The 27,707-nt window shown below is 32.7% G+C and overlaps 5 protein-coding genes across 7 annotated transcripts; 1 reads left to right on the top strand and 4 right to left on the bottom strand.

The window, feature by feature from the left end:
• Positions 1-342: 342 nt before the first annotated feature.
• Positions 343-3,972, bottom strand: LOC146952466 (enhancer of rudimentary protein). Its single transcript, XM_085702278.1, has 4 exons — positions 3,879-3,972; positions 3,687-3,786; positions 1,703-1,823; positions 343-787 (listed from the first exon to the last, which is right to left on the bottom strand). The coding sequence occupies exons 1-4, from the start codon at positions 3,879-3,881 to the stop codon at positions 697-699; spliced, it is 315 nt and encodes a 104-aa protein (XP_085558404.1). The 5' UTR covers positions 3,882-3,972; the 3' UTR covers positions 343-696.
• A 2,206-nt stretch (positions 3,973-6,178) lies between these two features.
• Positions 6,179-10,406, bottom strand: LOC146952465 (Major facilitator superfamily protein). The gene is made up of 4 exons (XM_085702249.1): positions 8,905-10,406; positions 8,157-8,258; positions 7,822-7,995; positions 6,179-6,947 (listed from the first exon to the last, which is right to left on the bottom strand). Exons 1-4 carry the CDS (start codon positions 9,514-9,516, stop codon positions 6,354-6,356), a joined length of 1,482 nt encoding a protein of 493 aa, XP_085558375.1. The 5' UTR covers positions 9,517-10,406; the 3' UTR covers positions 6,179-6,353.
• A 131-nt stretch (positions 10,407-10,537) lies between these two features.
• Positions 10,538-14,172, bottom strand: LOC146952464 (phospholipid hydroperoxide glutathione peroxidase, chloroplastic). The gene is made up of 6 exons (XM_085702257.1): positions 13,899-14,172; positions 13,089-13,165; positions 12,415-12,476; positions 11,308-11,426; positions 11,061-11,228; positions 10,538-10,767 (listed from the first exon to the last, which is right to left on the bottom strand). The coding sequence occupies exons 1-6, from the start codon at positions 14,151-14,153 to the stop codon at positions 10,738-10,740; spliced, it is 711 nt and encodes a 236-aa protein (XP_085558383.1). The 5' UTR covers positions 14,154-14,172; the 3' UTR covers positions 10,538-10,737.
• A 7,417-nt stretch (positions 14,173-21,589) lies between these two features.
• On the top strand, positions 21,590-26,301 carry LOC146952463 (putative protein phosphatase 2C 60). Of its 3 annotated transcripts, none has more exons than XM_085702220.1 (11): positions 21,590-21,690; positions 22,341-22,465; positions 22,920-22,983; positions 23,072-23,180; positions 23,348-23,501; positions 23,613-23,738; positions 24,018-24,141; positions 24,435-24,511; positions 24,715-24,767; positions 24,849-24,903; positions 25,804-26,301. In XM_085702220.1, the coding sequence occupies exons 2-11, from the start codon at positions 22,349-22,351 to the stop codon at positions 26,005-26,007; spliced, it is 1,083 nt and encodes a 360-aa protein (XP_085558346.1). In that variant the 5' UTR covers positions 21,590-21,690; positions 22,341-22,348; the 3' UTR covers positions 26,008-26,301. The 3 variants fall into 3 exon arrangements, with proteins under 3 accessions (XP_085558346.1, XP_085558355.1, XP_085558360.1); XM_085702229.1 differs by having other exon boundaries at positions 21,590-21,807; XM_085702234.1 differs by lacking the exon at positions 21,590-21,690 and adding an exon at positions 22,142-22,245.
• Positions 26,245-27,443, bottom strand: LOC146952462 (protein LURP-one-related 10-like). The gene is made up of 4 exons (XM_085702244.1): positions 27,287-27,443; positions 26,989-27,173; positions 26,668-26,892; positions 26,245-26,573 (listed from the first exon to the last, which is right to left on the bottom strand). Exons 1-4 carry the CDS (start codon positions 27,324-27,326, stop codon positions 26,466-26,468), a joined length of 558 nt encoding a protein of 185 aa, XP_085558370.1. The 5' UTR covers positions 27,327-27,443; the 3' UTR covers positions 26,245-26,465.
• Between the last annotated feature and the right edge of the window lie 264 nt (positions 27,444-27,707).

The following is a 27,707-nucleotide window of genomic DNA, read 5'->3' as shown; positions in this document are numbered from 1 at the left end:
GAGGGGAGGAAAAACGGATAAGTGTTGAAAAAGAGGAAGAGGAAGAGGAAGAAGATGATGAAGTATGAGTGAGACATACCAGGTGAACAAGTTTTAACATGTGACACTAGTCACTAGTCTTTCCATCAGTTACAACAGATGGATAAAAAACTAATGATTAAAAATCCTCACTCTAGGGAAAAAATGAATCAAATGGAAAGAGAAAGACTTGCGAAGTTGCGAAAAAAACCGAAAGCTACTATACTAACTATAAACACATTAAAACCTTAATTTCCTATATGCACTTACTGTCTCAACTATAATCAACTCACCTCCACCACAAAGCAAATAAGTCATGCCAGATAAGAAAATGCATTTGCATGACCTTTTTAGTTATAGATGTTAGGATAGGTAAATAAACAGTGCAATTTACAGCTAAATAGTACAAGATAAGGATTTGTTTAACAAGGCAAAGTCTGCTAGCCATAGAACACTTGACAAGGATAAAGTAAGCCATGCTAATTGCCAATAGTCATTTGTTTCAGAAATTTCAGTAGCACTAGCTATTGATATATTATATAATATATAAAAACTGCTTGCAGTATGTGCAATAATCATATCAAGCAACATAGCCATCGGGAGTATAGCCGACATAACAGACAAGTTTATCCCTTGGTGATTTTCTTTACATTTAATTGCTAAAATTTTGGGGATCAATCAACGTGCCAATTTCTTCAAATGTTGAAAGGTTCGTTCCTTAATCCACTCTCGATCATAGGGAAAGTAAGCATGCTTTGAACCATCATAACTGCAAGTAAAGAACAACCAACCGGTCCTTAACCAATTCCAAGGCAAACCACACATGCACAAAGAAAGCCCAATATATAAAAGAGCAATCACATACATAGACAGTTGAATAAAGGTATCACCTAAGTTCACTTCATTTTCCTAATATTTTTCTTAAGAGGGTTACCAGTTACAACAGGTAAAGCAAACTTATGACACAGCAAATAATCAATTCATTATGTCCTTAACTCCAGGTAAAGAAGAGGAATCTGGAGAAGGGAGTTACAAACCAGTGCCACTCCAACACATTACTCCTTCAAGGGTTTAAGACCTCTTTCAAACTCATAACTGCTACCAATGTTCTCACCCGTACTCTTAATTTTCATTTGATTCATGGAGAAAAATAATGCCGGTCTACATTAGCTTTACCAACAGAGAGGCAGTTAAGTTTTTATTTTCCTTGATCCAAATTGCAGTGTTTTAAACAGAACAGTCCAATTCTAGCTCAGCATAAAATTCTATGAGAAATGAGCACGCGTTACTGAATAAATAACTTATTCATGAACCATGGAAAGCTCAAATCATCAGTATATCCTCTCTTGCCTTTCCTTTACCATTTACTTTTTCCTCTTTTGTTTTCACCTAATATAATTTAAATATTTTTTTAAAATCAGAAAATCATATATCTATTACAAATTCAACAAGATATGAGCAAGCAACTACTTAATAAAAAAAACTTATTCTTGAACCATGAAAAGCTCAAAGCATTAGTATATCCTCTCTCACCTCACTTTTTCTCAAACATCAATTTTTTCTCTTCTCTTATCAGAGTATAATTTTATTATTTTTTGGAAAATCATAAACACAGACAAATAATATACATACATAGATCTAAATTAAAGACCTATGCATGCACAAATTTTAGAGAGAGACATACACTAGAGCACTCATGTCTGCAAGACCGTCTATGAAGTTGTAGAGATCCATAATATCATAAGAGATATTTCTGACGGCTGGATTCAAGTCCTTCAGTTTCCTTTCATACAGTCCACATATGCCTGTAAAAATACATGATTAAAACCACTATTTAATGCTGATAATGAAAACATACAAAGTATCAACAAAGAATAAGGGGCATCCCGATGCACAAAAGCTCCCGCAAAAGCAGGGTCCGGAAAGGTGTCCCACCCTTTGGTGTATTGTACGCAGCCTTACCGTGTTTTCACACAAGAGTCTGTGTTTCCAGAACTTGAACTTGTGACCTTGCAGTCACATTGAAACAATTTTACCGTTGCGCCAAGGTGCCCCCTTAAAAGTATCAACAAATATAATACGAATAATAATATAGGATGTAAATCCCAGATAGAGGCACGTATTGTTGAGCACAATGGCGGCGACACGTTATCTTCCCCTATTAACAACCTAGAAAATAATTTCCAGATGTATTGTCCTATATCACTGTGAAGCAATGAATCATCAAAATATCCACATATCGAGACAATATGTTTGATGTTCAAACTTCTTATAGACTGTCATAAATTGCCACAGACCCTGGTCGCCAAAATAAACACAAACTTTACGGATTGTCCAAAACACCAAGCACATAGTTGATGGCCTTTATGAGACTAAACCACCTCATTCAGCCAAACATCATAATATTTAAACAGGGACAACTAAGAATCCAATTTTATTATAAGAATAAGGCGAAGTATATCCAATATTTAAAGTCCATAACACCTCGCAAAAGTATCTTAAATTATGATTGACTGGAGATGCAATATACATCATACAATATTCGGTTACATGTTAAGAGACAAACACTATTGATGTAAGCAGCGAAATGGTTAGGATTTTAATGATCGCAATCACGATTGCATTTAAAACAGGCGATTGAAGGTTAATTTGTTATGTGTATGATGTGATTTTAAGGATGAATTAAGGCAATTGGAGGGGGTTATACAGTAAGGTTGGTGCTTGTCAGAAGCAGTACCCGTGTAAGATGGGTTTTAGATAAATTTCTGAAAAGGTTTAATTAGCCTTTTGATGTGTTGAATTCTTAGTTGTCCGCCAAGGAAGTAGGTATAAACAAGAGTATAAAATTAAGATGGTACATAAAAAGAAAAGAAACTTGGGAATGACACAGTCAAGGAGACGAAAATCTGCTGCCATAACTAATAAATCTCATCATTTACCATCTATCCAAAAAAGAAAGCATTATAACAAGGCTTTGAGCTTCTGCAATAATTAAAAACACTTTTTTCAATATCGAAGTAAGAAAACGACAATGAAAGGCTTTTCACACAAGGTGGGGTATCAAACTAAACTATAACTCCCAATCATAAATCATGTCTAAAGCAAACCATGTTAAAAATAAAAAATTAACGGTTTAATTTAACCTACAGTTTCTCTAGTCTTTCCTCTACCTCTAACTATTAGACTACTATACATCTAATTCGTTCTCCTTATTTGGGTTTTCATAAGTCTATTCATCTAATCTGTTATATTTCTATAGGCACCCTATAGTATGCGTTCCACAAATTAATGAAAACCATATATTCTTGATGCTAATGCACCTTACTTGCATCAACTACACCATTTATTCTTCTTCTGCCAAATTCCACAATCCAAAGTCACAGTTAAAACCAAAATATTACAAGGAGAATGCTAAAAGGGAAATAGAGAAAGCCAAACTAATGCACCAAATGCTTGGTAGATAGGAAGCATGACGCCAAAAACAAAAAACAAAAAAAAACGACAAAAATATTATGCATAATATTCTTAAGCAGATTAGATATTAGTTTATCGGATCTTATTTTGACCTAGCACTGATTCAGTGAATTGGTTTTCACAAATTCATTAGCAAATGTAAACATGACTCATATTTGAAATAATCACAATCCACCCAAGTAGATGGTTATTACCATCGATAGCAAGAGAGATGGAGTGAAAATCCATGAAAGTTCTGGTAGCTCTACTGTGAGAAGTTTGAATTAGAATAATGGTGTGACGATCACTGTTAGCCTGTGATTAAAGCAATTAATTAACAAGTGATTAGCGATGAAGACCTAATTTGAAATTTGAAAGAATTGAATCAAGTGAAAGAAAACTCTTACCATAGCAGAAGAAGAAGGATGAAGAGGAAGAAGAAAATGGTATGAATCAGTCTCTTTCGTGTAAGTATAGTTTTTGTTGGTTTTTCACGTTTATGGCCGCACTCATTACACACACTCGAATAAACAAAGACTCGGACAAGACAAGACCGTACAGTGGTAATTTCGACTTTTTGCCCAAATCTTTATTCGATGAGGTTTAGGGTTTACTTACCTTACATGGGTCAACTCAACCAGATTTTTTTATTACTTTCCATTTCTAACTCAGAATGCTGAATAATAGATTTCCAATAAAATGATTAATTGTATTGATTTCAAATGTTAAATTAATAACATTTATCAAAATATCTTTATTAATTGTAGTTACTATAGCAGTTAAGCTTGATGAAATTTAATAGTGAGAAAAATAATAAATGTTGGATTTGTATTCTAATCTGACAATTTTTTTTTAGACAGAAAACAAGAATGTTAAAGAAACAATTATTTTAAGATGGAGGGAGTATCACTACCAAAAAAAGATGGAGGGAGTATCTCGTTTAATGATAACTAATCTTTATAAAATAAAATAAAAATCAATAGAGTGGTTCTTCCCTTCTTACTATTTTTTTTTTCCATAAATATGAATAATTTAATTTGATGATGATTATGAGTATAGTATATTGGTTATGATTCGGTGATTAGATATAATTTCTTGAAAACTAAAAAAAAAAAAAGTCTTAAACTAGGTTTACAAAAACAATAAATTCACAATTTATAAATATGCCAATTTTTGTCAAATGGGTCTGGTTCATATATTCGTGAATTTGAAATAACAAGCACATTACCGTCTAGAAGTCCTAGCTCAACTGACAAATGTCGAAATTGCAAGGTCGGACGTCGTGACCCGGATTCGAACCTGAGACCTCATAGTTGTGTGTGAGTTTAATTTCAGTGGATTACCACTTCATTTAAAACAAAAAAGAAAAAGCACATTACCCAAACTAAATCACTTTTGATAAACAAAATTAAACTCGAGTGGGTAATAAGATTCTCGAACGAATTATTTGGGAGAACTCGCGTTTGATTTCTGATGCGAACAATTTTTTATCAGATTTTCAATACAGAATAACCAAATCCAATAAAGTACATTTATTGTATTGAAAAGTCTCTTAATTATATACTAATTTTTGTAATTAAAGAAATGTGAATTGTAAAAACAAAATTAAATTCAGAGATTTTGTACTAAACATGTACACCTCTTTCGGTCGAGATTCAAAATTTAGTTTGTGATGTTGTGAAAATCTAACATTTTCTTTTAGAAAAGAGAACCTATAGAAAACCAATATCATTTTTTTGTCAAATAGTCTAGTGGTTAGAAATTCACTTTTTTTAAGGTGAATAAGTGTGGTGTCTCGGGTTCGAACCCCGACCCCTACACATATTATACAATGTCCCAACCACGTGAGTTAAACTCATGGTGAGAAAACAAATATCTATTTATGGTATTTTATATTAATAGTCTTACATCATATCATTCCATTACAAAGTGGTATGATTACATTATATTATAAGTATGGAGACTACCGAAGATTAAAGGTACACACGTTTACTAATTATAAGTATTACCCAAAACATTATATAAGTACAACTCAAGTGACAGTTGCAGAGACATTTGATATGTTAAGGTTCATATCTGAACCCACAATTTTTCATTTCTTCACACTTAATATGTGAGATTTTCGCCATTATGCTATTTACCAACAAAAAAAAAAAGTATTAGCCCAAAACATAAAGAAAAAAGTTATGGTTAGTTTTTCTAGGGTTTCTAATGTTAAATATGACCAAAGATCATTTCCAATCAAGAGGACAGACTCCTTTACCAAAATAAGAAGAAAATAAAGGATGTTAATATTGATGTGAACTAGAAGGAGGTGGTGAATACACATTTTGATCGACTTTTTTTCATCGGAGTCTATCTTTCGATCAATCTTTTTCAAGGGTTGAGCAACCTGAGCCCTATGAGCAACCTTCAAACATAATCAAGAGCTTCTTTTCCCATGTGTCTAAATCAAATTGTGTTCTTTTGGAAAATATCCTGCTGAAGTGACCCAGAGGGGTAGGAAAAGAATCTCCCAACTTTATATCCTTCAGTTAATTAAACATGGCTTACTCAGTGATTAGTGTAATAATCATTACTGCTATTTCATCAACTTCCCTTAACTATAAAAACAAAAAAACTTGTAGAAAAGTTTATACATTCAATATTCTTACAAATGAAAGGGTTAGTACTTCAGTAGTAACTATACCAATTTCTAGGGGGGCTATTTGATAGAATAAGCACAAACAGAAACTTGTATGTATCATTAAAAAAAATCAAAAGAAATGATTTTCGTGTATACCATTCCTGTTAAATGTAAAAATCTTATACAAAAATCTTGCATGTATATGCATGTTGATGTAACTTCATATAGTGGTAAACATGTGTAACATAAAATTTCTCTAAACTTCAGTTTTGGCATTTAAAGGAACAAGCTCCAAGGTCTCTTCATCAATATCATCACTCTTACTCATTTCACAAACCTCAGAAGGAATCAACTCCTCATAAGGCCCAACATTAGGAACAAGAAAAACCAAAACAAGTGTAACAAATCTAAGAATGTCTCTTAAAAGAACAGCCAACCATAGGTTAGTAAAATCAGTTCTAGTAACATGAAGGGCACGTAGAAGTAACCCTCCACCCCATTTTGATATAAGGCCACCAATGCTATCAATACACATTAACAAAGCAAAAAATGTTCCTTCAATTCCTAGTGGACATAGTTTTGTGCTTAGTACCATCATAGGCATCCACCTTATTTTGCCTGTGATTCTTATAGCAGCATCTTCAATGACAACAAAAAAGTAGTCAGGAATTCCAATTTTCAAATTCCAACGGAGAATGAAGATTAAGTCCAATAGACCTGATATTGCATATAGGAGTTGTGCATAGAATACTAGGTTTCTGAATGTGTAGTTTTTTAGATACTTGTGGTAGATTAGAACCCCTATTATTGAAGCCACTGCACCAATTGCATAGATTATACCAACAAACTCCTGCATGTTCAAAGGGAGGAAACAAAACTCTTTAAGAAAAAGAAATGGTCTTGAAAATATTGTCACTTTTTTAGTCTCTGTTTGGATGAACAGCTTAGTTAAGCACTTTTAACATATAAGTACTTAGGTATAGGTTATTCTACAACAAAAGATAAAATAATGTCAAATTGTTTTCACTGAAAACATCTTATGGACATGGCATAACTTTTTCTATAAACTCTCCTAAACAGTTTCCACAAGTGTTTATGTCAAAAGATAAGTTCAAACAAGTCAATCCAAACAGGTCATTAGTCATCTATAAACAACATATGGGCCTGGAATTGCCTGTATTCAGCAATTCCATTAGTCACTGCAGTTAGCTAACCTAAGCAATTAATTGCATACAAAGTAAGTTCAGTACATCGATCTCTACCGTCTGATGTTCATCAATAGCTGAGATCTTAACTGCAGTTACTAGATACTAATGACAGAATATATTTCTATGACATGTCCATAATTTGTTTTCACCTTATTTCTATAAGTTTTCCAGAAGAGCTTATGAAAAAAGCTTATAGTTTATATGAAAACAGTCCGACTTTATTTATCTTTTGTTATAGAATAGCTTAGACATAAATACTCATACGATAAGTGATTAGAGCTTAATTGAGGTGTTTATCTAAACAGGTCTCTATTCATCTGCAAACAAAATACGGGATGGAGATTGTCTGCAGTCAGAAATCCCGGTAGTCACTGCAGGTAACCAATCTAAGCAATTGAATACAAATTGTAAGTTCGGTAAATAAGTCTCAACTGTCTGATATTCACCGATAACCGTGATCTCAAATGTAGTGACTACTGACTGTAAAGAATCAATTTCCCGAAATATGAGAGGTACCTGAGAGAATGCAGGGCCGACTTTTGAATCAGTATACCAGTAAAAATGGCCTTCATGAGTGGTTACATTAAGAGCAAGGGAAAGGAACATGTAAAGAGATGGCTTCCATGCTTGAGGACACTTTATTGTTTTGTACATGCCTCGAATTGTCGTTCCTACATTTTCCACTACCCCCTAAAAAATGTATTTAATCAGCCAATTCAGCACTAACTAACTAAGATTAAGAAGAAAAAAACTTATGACAGAACATTATGATATGTGTTGAATCATGTAATTGATTTCACTTTGTGCAAATAGGCTTATGATATGGAAAAATAGATAGACAGTTTCCTAACCTTCTTCTTTTCATTATGCAAGCCAGTGGTTCTCTTTTCATAGATCACAAAACCCAGCACAAATGTCAAAGCAGGAAAAACCGCCATAAGACCAAGCGACCCCTAAAATAACAACAGAAGCATCCCACTCATCAGACATTACAGTGTAAGCACAAATGAACATATTCAATTTGATATACTTAATTAATAAACATATTGGAATTTAAAATCTTTTAACTGAAAGAACTGCTGTAAAGGTTAAACTTTGTAGAGAATCATCAATTTAGTTGATAAAATCTGAAGGAACTGAACAATTTAGTTTTTGAACTAAACAAAATCTTAAAGCAATAATCCATGAAATTGAAAACCTTCAATCACAGTCCATTCTCTACAATCTCAGAACTAATTTCATAAACCTTAAAAATGATTAACATGATCAAAGATTTTCAATTGAATCATTTTATAATTACATCAATCTCACCAACCAAATTGCTCAACTCCAATCCTAAAAACTAAAAGCATGATTCAAATTATTGATAGCTAAGCTGATATCTTACAAGAACATTGGCTCAAATAAGCCACCAATACGAGAACCTTTTTGAAGAGGAAAATGTAATACTTATAAGCGCTCTCTGAGCCTTGAGACTTTCGACACGACTAACCTTAACATTTTATTTATCAAATAAAAAAGTGTTGATAGCATATCGAAACTAATTTTAGTACAATTAGAATTAAACATACAAAATAAGGCGAAAATAGAAAAACAAACCTGAGGACCAAGATGATGAACAAAGAAACCACTAGCAAGATAACCAAGAAGAGCACCAGAACCAGAACAAAACCCACACAAACTCTGCAAATCAGGAGCCAACCCTGGAACCTCAATACTATTCCTTGCAATACAAGCATCAATAGTAACATCAGCAATAGCAAGACTAGCAGACACACCAACAAAACACATCAACGCCGCAACCACACTCACCTCACCTCCCACAGCAACAATCGTAGCAGACACCGTTCCAACAACTCCAGCAACGACAAAATAAGGCCTCCGACGATATCCCATTACTGGAAAAGCGTCGGTTAGAATGCCCCAGATAGGTTTAAGAATCCATGGTATGAAGTATATTCCTACGTAGAGTTGAACTGTTGAAGGTTGGAGTTTTTGTACGTCTTTCCAATAGTAATCAGTGACTAGTTTGAAGAGTGAGCCTGTGAAGCCTTGGCCTATACCATATACTAGGAATATTCCTGCTATGAATGTTGGGTTTAGGCTGTTTGTTAGCATTGATAGCCATTCTGTTGGTTCTGTTAGGATTGATAACAATGGAATTTTGTTCTTTGTTTTTGTTATTGTTGTTGAATCTTGTTGTGTTGACATGGTTTGGTTTGATTTGTTGATTATGTGTTTGTGTTGTGTTATTATTGTTTAGTTATGTTTTGGAAATGGATCTTGGTTGGAGATGGAAGGTTTAGTTTGACTTGAACTCTTAACAGATCGTTGAATTTGGGAGGGAGTGTGGTTGGACTCAAAGTTAGTATGCAACTTGGAGTATTTTTTTATTTGGAAAATGTTTGTTTAGAGAGATAGAGATATGGGAAAAAAAGATCTCACAAATTGATAAATCCATAGGAAGAGAAATAGAAAGAAAAACGAAGGCATGGATATGTGCTAGTCAAACTAGTAAAAATCCACACAACTTTAATTGGTATGCAACTAGTCATCAATTCATAAACAAAAAGTCAGAGTAAAACAAGTTGTTGAGGAGTGTGGTCCAACTCTTAAGTCATAGGGATGGGTTAATTTCTTGTTAGGCAGATTCTCCCTTTCCCAAGGATGTGTTACGTTTCAGAATAACATAAATATTGAATTCAAAGGAAGTTGGCAGCTATTGTCTTGTATTAATCAAATTTAATAATGGCTCTTGCTACGACATTTGTTAAGATCCAAAAATAAAAAAATAATTGATAATTTTTATGTAGAAAAAGTTGCTTAAAGTTTCAATATATTGAATACACAAATTACATGATAAAATTTCTACTCTAAACTTCTTATCAAGTGTTTAAAGACATTTGTTAGCATTTTCGTTTAAAAATTCACAAACTGACAATGACTATCGACCAAATTCAACAATATTTTTTTTTTTCTGATCTAAATTCTAAGTTATGTAACTTTGCTCTTTCGAAAAAACTTGATTTCCAATTAGACCCGGGTTAAGAAGAAAGATTAAAGATTCGAGAGGATGTATGAATATATAGAAAAGGAAAGGTATTCTCCGTTGAAGCAGGTAGTTTTGTTGGGTCTGCTGTAAATTTTTCTTTCTAAAATTGTATATTTCTAATTTATATTCAAAAGTTTGAAGGAAATTGAAATATAATGTTAAAAAAAATTAAGTCTGAAATTTAACGAAAATTCTGGCCATATATGAACACTTTCCCTTTAGTGATAAAGCATAGTATTTTTGTTTCTTTCTCTATAGTGTAGTAGTGAATAGGTTAGTGAAGACAACAAACGAATTTACATAATAATCATGTTTATTGTTTGTCATAAACTTTAACTCCTTGTACAAGCATGCCTCTGATTTTGCTCATTCCTAAATTTTCACGCAGCAAGTAACTTCTGGATATCCTTCTGCAAAAATGTGAAACGGGAAAGATCAGATTAAGCAAAAAATATTTTAGGAATCTTCAGAGCTAAATTTTCCGATGTAATCAAATACAGCTTAAAATCAGCTCAAAGACAACTTTCTGAACATTTTCTTTTAGCTTCATTAAAACACCACTAAAGATATATTACTCTCATCTTCAATTTTGACCGGAAAATCATATTGACATACTTGAGCAAGTACCTAACTAGTTAATAATTCATTGCCACCATAAAAATTAGAAGCTAGACTTTTGATGTTGTTGGAAAGTTTAACATACCTCAATTTGAAAAGGAGAGGTTGTTGGTGGGTATCGTTCAACAACTTTTCCATTTTTATCGACCAAGAATTTCTCAAAATTCCACTTGACAAGATCACCGAAAAACCCTCCAGAACTTGACTTCAGAAACTGGTATACTGGAGCAGTAAATGGTCCATTTACATCAACCTGTTCTACAAAACTTCAGTACTTGGTTTACTTGCATGTAATCTATTCTGAACTACTGGATAAAGAAACATTATCAAACCTTATCGAAAATTGGAAATTCTGCTTTGAACCTAGTGCAAGCAAATTTCTTAATTTCTTCATTTGATCCAGGCTCCTGCATGCCAAATTGATTGCAAGGGAAAGCTAGAATCTCCAAACCTGGAAAGAAAATGCACAAGGAAATTAAAAATGTGTGGCTGATACAAAAATATTTTTTGAACTAAAAATCTGAAAGCCATGTTCAAAGAGAAACAACAACGTAGAAAATCAAATTTCAGTCGCTTTCGAATGTATCGTTTGGAAATTTTTTAATTTTCCAGCAAGAGCTCACTCATGTTCCCGTATAGTAACCCTGATATACTACTTACGTTAGTCTATCTATCCTTTTGCAAATTCTTCAGCACCAACATTGTAATCAAAATGCAACTATGCACGTTTTTGGGCAGTTACTTTTAGGGGGGAAATTGTTTTTCTATTAAAAAGCTCTCTCAGAAAGCTGCAAACAACTAGCTTCTCAGCCCCAAATTACAAAACAAAACAAGGTAAAATGAAAAGTTTTCCATCTTCTTCACTAGTTCACTTTTTATGTTTTCCATCTCCACAACAAGCACAAAGTTAAATGCCAAACAGAAAGCAGGGGAATGAGAATAACAATACTAGTGTCAGACAAGATAATATCCTAAATTGCAAACGGTGGAAATAAAGCAAGATAGGTTGTCTGTATAAATTGCATCAAGCATTACCCACAAAAACACATGCATTTTATTTTAGGTTTCCCCAGGATATCCTTATACAGAAGCTAATCCTATTTGAGACACGATTAGACACTAATACGAACATCTCTTCCAGTCAAGATTCAAAATGTGTTTGTCAATTCACATACGACCCGTTGGTTAACTTCATTCACATATTAGTATCAACTATCCACATCTAAAAATACCAATAACCTATGCCTGAGTTTCAATAGGAAGGAAGGACATTCTTCTCTCCTAATCTTATACAGGATCCAACACAAAACATAAAGATTTCCAAAAGTAGATATTCAGAATAAAGAAGCTACAAGATCCAGATAACAGGTAGTGACCAATAGCCATGATAAAAAATATAAGAAATATAAACAAATAATTATGCTCCATAAGTAACGTACCTTTGTCTTTAAAATTTTCATACAAGTGTGAGAGTTCCGTGTAGTTTGATGATGTCAAACCGCTGCCATTCAAAGGAAATCAATCAATAGAAACGTAACTTACCAGAAACTTTGACATAACTTTCAAGTTATTTGATTAGCCCTTTTCAAATAGCAGGAGAAACTGACTTGTCTCTCCTCAAGTATGCTTAAATAGAGCACACCCCTTCTATTTTTTATTTTTTTAAATGAAGACTCAACACCCTAACTTGTTGGATGCACCAAATTCATGCTCTCGATTTAGTTTCAATAACACACACCAAGTCACCGACTCTAATTTTGTATAACAAACTAGAGGTGTGTGTAACTAAGGGGAATTTGATGTCTTACATTAGGGGAGTGAGAAAGTGATGGTTCTAAATTGCAGTTGCAGTTGCAGTTACACAAGAACTTTGATATTCAAGAACAGTAAAACAGGGATAAATGCGACAGATGCGGCCACAACTGTGGTTGTGATACCACAGCGTAAACTTCTAAAACTTTGTATTTTGATTGCAATTGCATACCGCAATTTAGAACTATTTGTTTAAGCATACTTAATACCACTCATAGGAAGTGAGTCCAAATCCCTCCTGAACATTACAAATGAAAAAAAGAAGGGCCAACGCAAATATAAAGTCAATAATGATACATACCATCTTGAAGCAACATTGACAATCAAAAGAACCTTCCCCTTGAATTTGCTAAGAGGCACATCTTTCTTATCAATATCCTGCACCACATAATAACATCTTTTAAATTAACATTTTTTTCTTCAATTCTAAAAATAGGTTCCCTTCTTCAACAAAACTATGTGCCAGTTTCGATTGGCTTATCTGCACTCATCTTCTGGCATAAACATTGCGAGACTGTCTGGGAGAATTGACGAAAACAGCTTATGACAATAAATAAGCTTTTATGTTGATTCATAAGTTCTCACTAGTGAAAATTGTATCTTCATAAGCTGTTTTTTAATAAACTACCTTGACAAGCTTATGAATAATACATAAAAGCTTACTTATTTGTATAAGCTCAACCAAAAAACAAAAACAAAAACAAAAAAAATAGCCAATCCAAACGGGCCCTGTTCTCCAAGATAGCTTACGAAAACAGCTTATAGCATATACGAAAAACAATTTAACTTCATTTTATCTTCTGTTGTATAAACAGCTTATCCACAAAACCTATCATAATAAACAACTTACGACATGTGCATAAGCTGTTTTCAGCTTAATTTTTGTAAGTTCTCCCAAATAGCTTATGAAAACAACAATTTAATTTTATTTTATCTTCCGTTGTATAAACACCTCATTCATAACCACTTATCATGATAAACCCTTATACCATAAGCTACAAATAAATTGTTTATCCAAACAAGACCTATACATATTAACAAATTATCTATTCAATTCTCACACAAAATTCAAATTCAAATTAAAATTAAAATTGAAAATTAAAGATGATACCTTGACAGTAAAATCATAAATGGATTTATCAGTAACAGCTCTAGCGTTGACTGAGAAAGACTTAGACTTCAAAACAGCCTTAGGAAAATCGAAAGAGGTTGGTTGAGAAAAGCCATGTTGAAAAAAAGGTGATTTTGAAGAAGCAATTGAGGATTTTACAAAAGGCAAAGAAATTGAAGGTGTTGAGTATGTTCTAGCTTGATTGAAATTGTGAAGAGGTGTGAAGAAGGTTGTGGAAGAAGCCATGGAAACCATTTTGTGTGGCAGAGACTGTGAAACACTTTGTCTCAATAGTTTGTTATATGTGCGATGCTTGATGGTAACTGTACTTCCAAAATTATTGGTGTGTTTTTGTGGATAATGCAATATTTTTGGGTTCTTTTTAATTTCATTTTATTTAAATCAAGTCTTATCTAATCCTTAAATCATTTCATTTCTAACAAATTAGTCTTATGACTATTGTTATTGGATTTTCATTTAATCATTCACTATGTTATATGCTCATTATATTTTTCAATAAATATGACTACCATTGTACTAGCATAATTTATTATATAATTTCTTGAAGAATCTTAGACAAAAAAAAAAATTCAATTTTATTCTTCATGAATTCTTGAAGAATTCAATAATGATGCATCTCTCAATAATTGCACAAAAAATTGATTTTATTTTTTGTTTAAGTGTGGGTCGAAGCCCATCCACAAATAAGTTTTAAAAGGCTCATTCGAAAAGGAGTTTAAGGGACTCTGGTATGTAAGCGAACATATCCATAAAAAAGACAACCTAAGTTGCTAGCAATGAAGAAGTACATTGACCAAAGTGAGTAATCTGAAAAATCCAATATAAAATTGTAAATTAAACAAAGACTTTGTTGTCTCAAATAGTAGATATGAAGACTAGAGTATTTTTGGCACTTTAATTTTATCATATACCTAAACTTTGTCAGATTTATATGCATTTTACCATAGTATGTATTAAGACCCATGTTCTAAAGTTTGATGGGAGATTTGGTCCAAAAAAAAAGTTTGATGGGAGATTCATTCTTATTGATTTTAGAAATATTTTGCTTTATTGATTTTAGAAATATTTTGCTCTCAATCAATTTATTCTACCAAAATGAATGAACATTGTTATTATATTTAAAGGGTAATGCTACAACACACCCACCCTTTTTTATGAAGGTGTGCATTAGGAACAAACACCTTATTGTTTTGGACAAAAATACCCATTTTCTCTTTCTACAATTGAGATTAAATACAAGCCTCATAAAGACATTTCATCACTTAACATTTTCTCTCTCTTGCTCTTAAACACTTCTTGGCTCTCGTATATTTTTTTTATTGAAACACAAGATTAAGTTTTTGTGGGTTTTTTATTGAAGAATTTTTTGAGAATTTTTTTCGATCGAGGATTTTGAGAGGAACCCATTTTTGTTGATCTAATTTCATGTACTGCCTGGAACGGTGCTACTGCAGGGATCCATTTTCTAGTGGTTAAGCTTAAACTGTTAAAGCAATAAGCAATCAATGGATTAAGCAAATGCTAACCCAATTTTTTATGAAGATGCAAGCAAGAGGCAGTAGCACCTTCTCTGGTTCACTTAGTTTGAGGGAAAGAGCTAGTTGGGGGAAGCTGACCAATTTTTGGTTTCAAACACGGTGTGGTGCAGCTGTCCAAAAAAAAAAGGAAACTAGGAACTTTTATATAATTTAATTTCGATTAAAAAAGCAAAAAAGAAAATAAAAAATCACGGAAGGGATGATATTTGAGAAGAAGTCAATGGAAGATGGAGAAGTAAGATAAAACAACAACCAAGTTACTTTCCTGCCCTCTATATCTAATTTAAAGTAATGGTGTTTTTCTCCAAAACAATAAGGTGTTTGTTGCTAATGCACACCTTCATAAAAAAGGGTGGGTGTGTTGTAGCATTACCCATATTTAAAAAGAAAAACAAATCAAATTCAATGTAAGTTAAATCCACCGGTCATCACATGTGTGTACATGTGTTGATAACTTGATATCCAGCTTTAGACAACGAAGGCGCACTTGTTCATTCTAGGTGACCTTTTTTTGGCAATGTGAAGAAGACGTCAGAGTTTTCATAGATGCTCAAGGGATTATTTTTGAACTTTTTTCTTATTTTTGTGGGACAAATTTTAAGGGTATACTAACTAACTTGGAATGTTACCAAAGATTCTTATATAGTTGTTTTAGTAATATAAATCTTCTACTTTAATATCATTAATTAAGTATTATAGTATAGTGGTTGAGAACCCAAGAGGCTTCAATGAGATAATTTGATCTGATTAACTATAAATTATAGGTTCCAATCCAGCCATAAAAATGCTACATAGATCTCTAAATTTTTTTTGACCAAAAAAAAAAAAAATCTCTAAATTTTTTGAAAGAATTTTTTATCATCCATTGTGATTCTATTAAACTCAATAAAATATCTACAATTGAGCACAAAGTATACTATTTACACAAAAACACTAATATAAAATATCTACAATTGAGCACAAAGTATACTATTTACACAAAAACACTAATATAGGTTGTCCTTTCACAAATCGATCGATACCAATCTCTTGAAGAATGAATTGTTTATCGACGTCATCAAGAATTTTTTAACAATAGCAAACACTTTTTTTTTTGGAGAGGATCAACAAAATAGTACCATGAGTAACACACCAAAAAGTAATTTCAATGTTACATTAATTACATATTTACATTCAACTTTTTTTAGAGGAATTGCATTCACCTTGTAAAGTGTTTGTTTGAGGTCTAACAATCAAATTTTCAAAAATACATATCTGAAAGAAATTGTTCTTCATCGCTTGTTATTCATGAGAATGAAATAACATCTCATATTCACTTGTTTCTTCTAAATAAACTCGGGTTTATAATAATATGTAGTAACATGTGGTATTGTTAACTAGTTTAGTAGGGAGAATCACACGATGAGGAAAGAGTATTGAGGAATGACATTTTGACATTTATATGGTTTCAATTTCGCAATACTAAGTGTTATACGAAAGTTAGAATGAAAGCAAAATGGAAAGTTGGAAACGACGACAAGGTGAGGGCATGAGAAGATCCGTGTATTTAAGATCACAAGGAGATCATACATCATATTTTCAATCTAATAGTCTCTGGTATGGATGATTATAGGCAAGTCATATTATTGATCATAAGAATGAGGGGTGGCATGATGTTGTCATAGATGATATCTTTAACCCCCAAGAGGCTTCTTTGATCAAGAGGATGTTGTTATTTTTCAGCAATGATGATAAGTTATTCTGGAATAAAAGTAGAGATGGTGTGTATAAGGTGAAGTTAGTTTAATATGGTGCAATGGGAGAATTAGTGTTTGTTTGGAGTGACGTTTGATGAAGCAAAAATACATATGCACCGTATTCAATGTAAATATGCCTTGATTTTTTTTTTGAACAAGCCAAAATGAATTACATTAACACTGACACCGTGATCACTTCAGCACAAGGCGTGCACGGAAAATACAAAAGTCTGTCAGACATAAACAATTGGTTAGCCAATGCCCAAACACTGAAAAGGGCCTGACCACCAAGACTGAGTACCGTAAACAAAATTATCCTTACAAGCCTTCAGCCACCACAACGATTGTGACTTAATTTTATCTAACAACTGAATAATAGAACATTCCTTATTTTTGAACAACCTACAATTGCGTTCGTTCCATATTGTCCAAACACACAAAAGCCAAATCATATGTAAAAAGGATCGCCACTCCTTCTGAGCTCCTGTATAATGAATAAATTGCAAGAAATGATCAGAAAGAACCTGAGAGTCCACCCCAACAAAACCAATCCAATCCCGCACCAATGGCCACAAAGCACTGAAAGTAGGACAAGAAAAAAACAAGTGGGTAGTATCCTCGACATGACCGCACCCCGCTACACACAACCGCGCCGATGTAGCAATAATACCACGGTTAGCCAAGTTGAATCTAGTAGGAAGCCTGTCCCGAAGAAGTCTCCATGCAAAAATCGACACTTTCAAGGGAACCTTTTGTGCCAAATGAGGTCCACATTATGCTGTAACTGAGGTGTCTCCTGAGATGTCAGCGGGTCATAAACCGCACGAACAGAGTAACCCCCATTCGAATCCAAGATCCACTGCTAAGAATCAGAAATATTGTCCTGCAAAGTAACATTAGAAAGTAATTCCCTACACCCCTGTAACATCTCTTCCTCCCACACCCACAACCTCCGACGCCACTTCCACGCCTCCCCATCTGCCTCCCACCTCAACAAAAACATATTCCTAACCGTTATCATCTTGTTTTCAGCCAACTCAAAAAGACCGCAAAAACACTCACAAAAATGGACATCACCACACCAACAATCTCGCCAAAACAAAGTGACAGCCCCATCTCGAATTCTCACTATCTCCTTCCACCAAGAAGAACAACTTCGACCCCCGTCCTCCAACCTTTCATCCTCCACACCATATCTCGCCACCAAAACCATTCTCCACAACCCCTCCCTTGATTTTAAAACGTTGATAGTTAGAGTATCTGCGTTAAAGTAATTTTTTGTCGTGATTTCAAGCAAAACGTGATTTGCAGCCGCTCATCCAATCAGACACTTAATGGATAATACAAAGTTTAAGGTAGAAGGAGATTGAATGAATATGTGGAAATTGAAAAGCAGTAGCAGATGACACCAATGCACAACTTTTGATGTTATTGAGTTTGGATCTATTTTGCATTTTTGCAAGGTCTTTTTGAATATTAATCAAAACTATAAAATTAGTGTTTTTTTTTTCATAACATATATACTATAAGATTAATTTTATAAAGAGACAAGCAAATCTTGTTGTCAACTCCCTTGCAAGGGCGTTAAAACTTATCCTTATTTATTAATTGACTAAATTACACTAGGGGTCCTTTAAGTTTGAGGTTTGTAATAGATTGGTCCTTTAAGTTATTTTGATCACACACAAGTCCTTTAATTTTGAGGTTTGTAACATATTGGTCCTTTAAGTTAATTTGGTCACACATAAGTCCTTTAAGTTTGTAAAAGTTTTCAATTTAGTCCTTCTGTTAACCAAAATGATGATGTGGCAGAAGGACTAAATTGAAAATGTTTACAATCTTAAAGGACTTATCTGTGACCAAAATAACTTAAAAATCAATCTGTTACAAACCTCAAACTTAAAGGACTTATGTGTGACCAACATAACTTAAAGGACTAATTTGTTACAAACCACAAACTTAAAGGACCCATGGTGTAACTTCACCTTATTAATTTTATTAGGTCTGCAGCAATTTAACTTAATAATTTCCCTCTAAAATGCTACATTAGGTTAGCAGCAATTTAACCTAACAAATTCCATCTAAAATGCAACACACCAATTTAATCTAACAAATTCCCTCTAAAATACAGCAATCCCTAATATTTCTCCTCACTGATGAGCTTTTCATTCCTATCATGTTGTGTCATCGTTTGTATATATCTATTGTTTCTGTAGACTTTTTTTTTGACAAGTTGTTGTACACTTATTTAATACGTTTACAAACAGAATACCCTAATTTCTATGCAAACTCGGCTACCCTAACTTCTATGCAAACTGCAAACCCTAAACCGTGTTTCTCTAAAAAAAAACCTAAACCGTGGTAAATTACACAGACAGCAGAAGAATCATATATTTTGATATTTTGATTTTTGCAAATGGAAGGACGTGACCTCACGACCTTCCTCTCATACCACTACTTAACTGGTATTCTAATTTGTCATGCATTTTATCGATATGCATATTTTTTTGAGAATTGGAATATCCTTTTTGCGTTTTTTGCTTTTAGTTTGAGATGTTTACACCAATCTTGACAGTCTTCCTATTTAGTTTTGTCGCAATTTCTTGGTCTATTATCTAAGGATTCAGACTGTGTCGTGTAATGTCATGTTTTTTCAACTTAATCTGAATTTTGTTTCGTTCAAAACCTTATTCTGCTGTTAGCCTTTGTTTCCTATGCATACTTTTATTATTTCTTTCTTTATAAGCAAAGTTGTGCAACTGTGAATGAATTTTGAGGTAAGAATCACCTTTCCTTGGATCGGATTGCATATAGAGGAAGGGGAAAGTGATTCTGGAACAGTCTTGGTGGTTTTTTGTTTTGTTAAATAATTAGTCATTTATTTTACTGGTGGTCATTGTTTTTAACTAATAACAATGTGTAATAACAATGCATATATGAGGAAGTATTTCGCAATGTGTGATGAAACTACATGCCAATGTACTAAAATTTTCATTTTTTTTACCGAATTATTGATAGGATTACCGAATTTTCTTTTATAATATTTTCAGATTTTATACATTTTATGAAGTGTTTTATTCTGTCTACTATGGATCATCACCTGTTCTTTTTTTCACCGTTACCAATTATATATTGCATTTTATTATTCGTATGACAATCCCTTAACAATAAACCCGTGCGACAGGTCAACAATCTAGTTTTAAATATGATTTTGTATTCCTTTAAAATAAGTTTTTTTTTGGTTTGGAAAAATTAATCATATTTAGTATATTACTCTATCCGTTTCAAAATGAGTGTCGCTTTAGGCAAAAATATTTGTTTCAAAATGAATGTCACTTTACATTTCCAACACAACTTTAATTTTTTTCTTCAAACTTTACCTTCAATAAATACTTTAACTTTTCTCTCACACACTTTCTAATGCAACTTTAAGTTTGTCTTTTTTTATAAAGTAAAGGGCAGTTTAGTAAAAATGTTATATCTAATGATTATTTCATTCTATTTTTTAATCTGTGTGCCAACACCTAAAACGACACTCATTTTGAAACGAAGGGAATAATATTTAATAACAAAAATATCTCATATACCGTTCTATGTATCAACGTATGTGACTAAATAAACATTTAATAATTATTTTTTGAAAGACAACATTTAATAATTATGTTTCACACTGTTGAGGAAAAGAGGAAAATTTGAAAATGAAGAGAATTTAAATAGATATTTTGTATTTTTCTTAAGGAGATATTTTGTACTTATGGTAATGAAAATAACGATGCTATTGTAGAAAAGGACAAATTGATACATAACTTTTTTCTGAAAGGAAATTGACACACACTTGTCAACTTGATAACATCAAAAATAAAAGACAACAATTGCATATCCATGTAACACGGTATACGTATCTAGAGATAAGAGAGTGTCCGTATCCATATAAATGTAATAAAACAAAACAAATGTATATCAACCCTTCACCAATAAAATTCAATTGTCTGAGAATGTTTTTCTTTATTTTTATTTTATACATTACATGGAAGGACAGATACCACAAGAAATTCAAGAGCACCATAACATGGTAGAAGATCTTTTTCAACTTAATCAGAGGTCTTAATTTATAAATCTCCAAATAGAAATTTGCCACTATTGATTTTACTAGGCTCGAGGAAATAATTTTCACAGTTACATATAAAAGATATCCGATTGATACATAAAAAAAACCATCCAAAACTCATATGCACGTATGTATTATAAATACGATTTTCAGCGAAATTGTTTAATATAATAATATCGATATCGAAAAGTTGAAGTAAGTTTTATAAAGTCCACTTGATAAGTGGGTGAACAGTGTTGTGCAAATTCTATGGCACAAAACAAGAAAGTCTTGTAATTTTCTTTCTTTATTCTGACTCATCACTAGTGGCAACACTACTTGTGTTTTCTTCATTCACCTCTTTCTCTCTGTACCAACTATCTCTTTCTTCACACTTTTTCTATGTCCTGGTACTCTTCTTCAACCTCCCCATCATTCATTTCTTCATTCGTCTTTTTCTCAATTATAAAAAAGCTAACTTTAATTCTTCTTCAATTGTTTGTTCTCAAAGTTTTTTCCATTTTCATGTGAGAATGCATAAAAATTGAATTTTCAACTCTTATTTTTAATTTGCTACTCATATTCTCATCCGGGTCTTCCTTGTTCTTCATGATTATGAATTTTACATGTTGTTTAATTTCCATTGTTGGTTCTATCTTTATCTTGATATATGTTTCTTTGTTTAATGAAGATGAAAAAAAGTTTAAGAAATAAAAAATTCATTTTTTATTTTTTTAATATTTAATATTTTTCTATCTTTGTTTGTTGTCTCTTTATATTTTAATGTTTCATATTTAAATATTTGATTCCATGTTTTTGTTGTATATGGTTGGTTTTAGATCATTCTTTGATTATTATATCACTTTTCTTGAACCATGTTGTTGAGAAAGAAACAAAAAGGAAAAATAGTAAACTTTAGATGATTCCTCTTTTTGTTAATTGATTTGGCACGTAGATTTGCAAAAGTTGTATTGGATTTTTTTATTACATAGTTTGGTATTTATTTTCTTTACTCTTCATGAATAAAGAGATAAAAGTAATGGTTATTTGTTTTATTCAGATATAGCAATGGGAACAACTCTCAGCATTCCTAAAACTGAAAAGTTTTCAGAAGATGGTGAAAATGACAATCTTAGATATGGTTTATCATCTATGCAAGGTTGGCGTGCAACAATGGAAGATGCAGTAAGTAATCAATTGAAGTTCTTGTGTGTGGATGGATTTTTCTTAGCTTGTTTTTTTTATAGATGCATCATGTATTTCATACTTGCAATTTAAGTTTATTTAGAATTGTAGAAGCAAGTATATGTGGTCAAATTCTATGAGAAATGTGCATAAGATTCCTTGAATTTTTTCAAAAACTCTGCTTCAAATTATTTTAAGTACTTGTCTGCAGTGGCGGCGAGTTTGCTGAAATCGTAGTACCATCATGATTCTGTTGAAGCTTCAAAGTGTAGTTTTTGTCAAAATCATGATGGCGCAGTGTGATTGAATTGTGTTTTGGGGAATAAATGTGTATACCGTCAATTATGCTTTTAACTTTGTTTATTGGAGCTCATTTGATGTTATTTGTGTTTCTTAGATTGAACGTTAATATAATATGTAGTTAATTACTTTTCATTCTTTTTTCTTTTGCTAGCATGCGGCGCATCTTGATGTGGATTCATCCACTTCGTTTTTCGGTGTATATGATGGTCATGGAGGTAAAATTTGATTATTTGGAAGGATGGCGTTTATGACAGAAATTATGTGTATCTTTTTAATCAAAAATATGTTAACACAAATTTTCAGGTAAGGCGGTTGCAAAGTTTTGTGCCAAGCACCTTCACCAACAGGTGCTCAAGAGTGAAGAATACATAGCTGGAGATGTTGGAACATCTCTTACGAAAGCATTTTTCAGGTAAGCTAAAAAAAGAAAGAAAGCCTATTGTGAAGTTTTGATTTTATCATTTGTCTTCTGTTCAAATTGATACAATATAAGAAAAATTTATCACAAGTTCAGGTTATTTTCCACTATGAAAGTAACAAAAAAGTGAGTTATGAACTATTATTTTGGTTATTATGCAGAATGGATGAGATGATGCGTGGTCAAAGGGGATGGAGGGAATTAGCAGTCTTAGGTGATAAGGTAAAAGGGTTCAATGGAATGATTGAAGGATTGATTCGGTCTCCCAGAAGCAATGATAATAAGGACCAAAGTGATGATTGGGCCTTTGAAAAGGTAGGAATGATCTCTGAAGAATACTTCGATGTTTACTTTCTAGCATCGTTTGATATACTTAGTTTCTTTTTGTTGGCATTCTGTAATTTGATCTTTTTATATTGTAAACAGGGGCCTCATTCAGACTTTGATGGACCAACTTCAGGAAGCACTGCTTGTGTTGCAATCATTAGAAACAACCTACTTTTTGTTGCGAATGCTGGTGATTCACGCTGCGTAATATCTAGGAATGGTCAGGTAACTTTAGAACAGAAATTTTTGAAATTTTAAGTTTAGCATTAATTTGTATAATTGGATGAACGTGTGTGTACACTACCTGTTATGTTATTTTTTTTAAAATTTCTATAAACATCGTGTACAATGCATGTCTCGTGATTTGAGAGGCTAAATACATCAAGAATATTCTTTTAAAAGCCTAGAATTTGTTTAATTCTTTTTCTTATGTAGGCTATGTGTTAGGTAGGATCTTGAAGATATTGACATAATTTTTTCTGACTATGGATTTTTGTTCTGCAGGCATACAATTTATCTAGAGATCACAAACCTGAGCTTGTGATTGAGAAGGAAAGAATCTATAAAGCTGGTGGTTTTATTCATGCAGGACGAATTAATGGGAGTTTAAATCTTGCAAGAGCTATAGGTACATAGTACATACCTACCTACCGGCAAGTGAGCTTCCTTTATTCAGTTTTAACCTTAGTAAGTGACATTCCCCTCTGCGCCTTGAGCTATGATAATCTTAGTGTACCGAAAATAAAAGGAAACTTCCTATTATTTTATTTTGTATGCTTTATTTTGGAGGCAAGAGGAGGTGTACTTGTATGCATGTTGTTTGGTTTCAAACTGTTTCTTCTTGACTATAGTTTCTTTTTGAAGAAGATGCACTTATATGGTTTCTATTGTTTCCATTTAATATGTTTTAATATTCTGCAGGTGACGTGGACTTCAAAAATAATAGATTTCTTTCTGCTGAAAAACAAGTTGTGACCGCCAATCCAGACATAAACATTGTAAGTTTGCTCCATTGCAAGTCAGATTACCCTATTTCTCAATAGACAATATGGTAGAATCAATAATGAAATGCTTAGTCAAGAGTTTCGGTATCTGCTACTACTACACGTGTTTCAGCTTTTCGTAATTTTTTTTTTATTTTTTAAGATGAACTTTTAGTAATGTTCTGAATGAGAGTTTTGTTTTTGGAATTATATCATAGGTTGACCTTCATGACGAAGATGAGTTTATAGTGATAGCTTGTGATGGCATATGGTATGGTTCTTATGCTTGATATCCACAATTCCCCATTTTAATAAATGTCATTTCTTGAAAATTCTTTTTCTTACGTTTCAGGGATTGCCTATCAAGCCAACAATTGGTAGATTTTGTACGTCAAGAACTTCTCTTGGTGAGTATTCAAGTTATACATTTTTTTTTTTCAATCAGATTGTTTGAGTATTCAATACTCAATTATTCATGATATTTAATACAGCACTTACCTAGTACTGTCGTCTTGTATATGAAATGTTATTTGAACTTATATAATTTGGTTGTAGAGAATTCGCAAAGCATGCACAGACTTATGATATATCATGCTTTTAGTAATTTGTTTCTAGTATATTGTACTTGTATTTTCTATCCTGCTGATGTGCGTTACTTGAATAACAAGGACTGTTTATGGTTTGGTTCAGAAAGAAAAACCAAACCGAACTGAAAAGAATCATTACTTACAACAGTTTAGTAAAATTGAACAAAACTGTTAATGGTTTGTCCGAACCAGAACTGGTATAAAGGTTCCAATCATCGGTTCTGTGTTATGAATTGAACCAGAACTACAAATACTATTATAGAAAACCAAACTGTACATTTTCGAACGAAACAGTTTCTTTTTGAACCGAACTGTTTATTTGTTAACCTTTGCTTTGTGTACCAAATTGTCATTATTAAATTTGGCTCAAATTGCTGGCCATCACAAGTTAAAGGCACTCGTTCTGCGCATTAACTGATATTAGGACTAAAAGCCAAAGACCGAATCAAACCACACTTAAAAAAATCAAATTGTGAAGGACAGTTCACGAACTGAACTGTGTAATAAAACACCAGCTCAGTTCAGTTCATGAACTGTTCACAGTTCTTTTCTTTTTGGTGTGGTTCGGTTTAACAGTTCAATTTGGTTTCTATGAGTAGTCTTATGCTTAATGATCCAAGTATTTTTTCCCTAAGCATAATGATCCAAGTTATTATTTCAATGTAATTTGGCTGATCTGTGTAACATACATTTTGACACGATACACTTTTTATCTCACAGGTAACTAAACTTTCTGAGGTTTGTGAAAGAGTGCTAGACCGGTGTTTGGCGCCATCTTTGGCTGTTGGTGATGGATGCGATAACATGACAATGATATTGGTGCAGTTTAAAAAACCACTGCAGACAAGTGCACCGCCGGCTCAAGAACAATCATCTTCAAATGAACAAGATGCATCATCTGAACCAACATTGGAGAACAGTTGAAGTTGACAGTTTTTTGTGTTCCAACACTAAACGCATACATGTATATTGTATAGTGTGGACCTATGCTTAGAAAATGCATCTAGTTGGTCATTTTCACTTTTAACTAGCTTTGTATAAAACAATTATTCACCCCTAGTTTACTTTTTCAAAAACTAGAATGTGTTTTGCTTGTTCAATAAGCGGTTCCAAGTGTCGGTATTTCTAGTCATTAGTATTAACAACAACAATATGCAAGCATTTTGAGGTGTTTAACAGCTTAAGATTTCAGATCAAATACATGTATCTTTTTGCTTATATGCAAGTCCTGATCAAGCATATATCTTTACATTTAATTACATTAGAAGAAATAAAAAATACATAACTGAAGGAGCTGAAGTGATATGTAACATTAGCTCATCAGAAAATTGAATATTAAAATTTAATCTAAGTTGTGAACTATCATTGTTCTTGTAGGTTGTTTAATCAAGGGTCACAATTAGAGCCACAATGAATGCATAATCGATGTTTGGGGACACAGTGACCATGAACTTTTCCCTGCTAACAATATTGCCACGCTTCTTATTTATCTGCAATAATCACAATAAAAATTTGGTTATTGGTTATGGATTTATTACAATTTACTACCATTTCTTTTTTGCAAAAATCTAATAAAACACAAACCTGAGCAACTACGTTGTTGGATTCACCAATGTAAACATTCCAAGATTGTTGAGATAAATTTGCTTTGACAGTGAAATCACAAACTCCTGTGTTGTTATTTGCCAAAAACACATTTAATTTGGTCCTTAGTTGCATCAATGATGAACGTTTCCTAGTAAAGATAAGATCATTTGGCTCTGTACTTTCACCTCTATATGCTTTCCAACAATCATCTGCTGCTAGAAGCTGCAAAAACAAAGCAGTAAAGTAACTATCATTAGTAAAAAAATGTTTCGTGCCATTTTCAATTAAGAAACACATCTCTATATTTGATGAACGTACCGATCGACGAAGATGAAGAATGGGATTTCCATTAGCATCAAGTAAGAACCGGTGTTGGCGGGGTGTTACGATGGTTACAAGAGAACTTTTAACCGTGAAAACGATGTTGTCGTTGATGTCTCTAATAGTGAAGTTATCTCTCACAGTCCTCTCTGTTGTGATTATCAAATCAATGGGATGTGTAGCTGAAATTACAGACCAAAAAAATGGTTAAAGGATCTACTTATTGATGCATCTAATCAAATAAGTTTTAATTAAGGATAGTGAAAATTGTTCCAAGAAGATGATGAGTTCATACCTGGAGCACAATATTGAGGGCTGATTATGGCATTTGCCATGATGATTGGATTAATATCAAAGAATGAATATTGGAGATGTGTTTCTTGGTTGAAGTTCTTTTTGTTTCTTTGTTGAAGTTGTTAATGTAGAGTGAGATATGTCCTATAGTTTGGCACCAAAGCTTTTTATATATATGTGATGATAGGGTCTGAAATTGTCAACCATGTTGAAAAGTAAGGTTTGAACAACATTTTTTTGACTTATATGGATAAGAAACTCAATCTAAAGGTATCATCTTCCTTTGACTTGTCGATGTCAAGTGCTATACGTTTATACAACGAACATGTCAATTTTGTTTTTTCTTTTTAAATCCAAAAAAAAAAAAATGTCGACTTTGTTTTCATTTGTGCATGAAAAAATTAGAGAATTTGTCATTGTTT

This window comes from Medicago sativa, chromosome 1, assembly GCF_051527215.1.
Source record: "Medicago sativa cultivar Bolivia chromosome 1, Bolivia_mono, whole genome shotgun sequence".
Taxonomy (NCBI): Eukaryota; Viridiplantae; Streptophyta; class Magnoliopsida; order Fabales; family Fabaceae; genus Medicago; species Medicago sativa.
This window is presented reverse-complemented; position numbering and strand designations above follow the sequence as displayed.

Excerpts from the sequence above, each read along its gene's own strand:
- LOC146952464 (XM_085702257.1), bottom strand. The coding sequence starts at position 14,153 with ATGGTTTCCATGGCTTCTTCCACAACCTTCTTCACACCTCTTCACAAT. Across the intron at positions 13,166-13,898 it reads TTTATGATTTTACTGTCAAG|GATATTGATAAGAAAGATGT; the intron begins GTATCATCTTTA and ends TATGTGGTGCAG. Across the intron at positions 10,768-11,060 it reads CCTCTCCTTTTCAAATTGAG|AAGGATATCCAGAAGTTACT; the intron begins GTATGTTAAACT and ends ACATTTTTGCAG.
- LOC146952463 (XM_085702220.1), top strand. The coding sequence starts at position 22,349 with ATGGGAACAACTCTCAGCATTCCTAAAACTGAAAAGTTTTCAGAAGAT. Across the intron at positions 24,142-24,434 it reads AAATCTTGCAAGAGCTATAG|GTGACGTGGACTTCAAAAAT; the intron begins GTACATAGTACA and ends AATATTCTGCAG. Across the intron at positions 24,768-24,848 it reads ATAGCTTGTGATGGCATATG|GGATTGCCTATCAAGCCAAC; the intron begins GTATGGTTCTTA and ends CTTACGTTTCAG.
- LOC146952465 (XM_085702249.1), bottom strand. The coding sequence starts at position 9,516 with ATGTCAACACAACAAGATTCAACAACAATAACAAAAACAAAGAACAAA. Across the intron at positions 8,259-8,904 it reads TTCATCATCTTGGTCCTCAG|GGGTCGCTTGGTCTTATGGC; the intron begins GTTTGTTTTTCT and ends TTGTTATTTTAG. Across the intron at positions 7,996-8,156 it reads TGCATAATGAAAAGAAGAAG|GGGGTAGTGGAAAATGTAGG; the intron begins GTTAGGAAACTG and ends TACATTTTTTAG.
- LOC146952462 (XM_085702244.1), bottom strand. The coding sequence starts at position 27,326 with ATGGCAAATGCCATAATCAGCCCTCAATATTGTGCTCCAG. Across the intron at positions 26,893-26,988 it reads TTCTTCATCTTCGTCGATCG|CTTCTAGCAGCAGATGATTG; the intron begins GTACGTTCATCA and ends TTGTTTTTGCAG. Across the intron at positions 26,574-26,667 it reads CCAACAACGTAGTTGCTCAG|ATAAATAAGAAGCGTGGCAA; the intron begins GTTTGTGTTTTA and ends TGATTATTGCAG.
- LOC146952466 (XM_085702278.1), bottom strand. Across the intron at positions 1,824-3,686 it reads CATCTCTCTTGCTATCGATG|GCATATGTGGACTGTATGAA; the intron begins GTAATAACCATC and ends GTATTTTTACAG. Across the intron at positions 788-1,702 it reads GCAGACATGAGTGCTCTAGT|TTATGATGGTTCAAAGCATG; the intron begins GTATGTCTCTCT and ends CTTTACTTGCAG.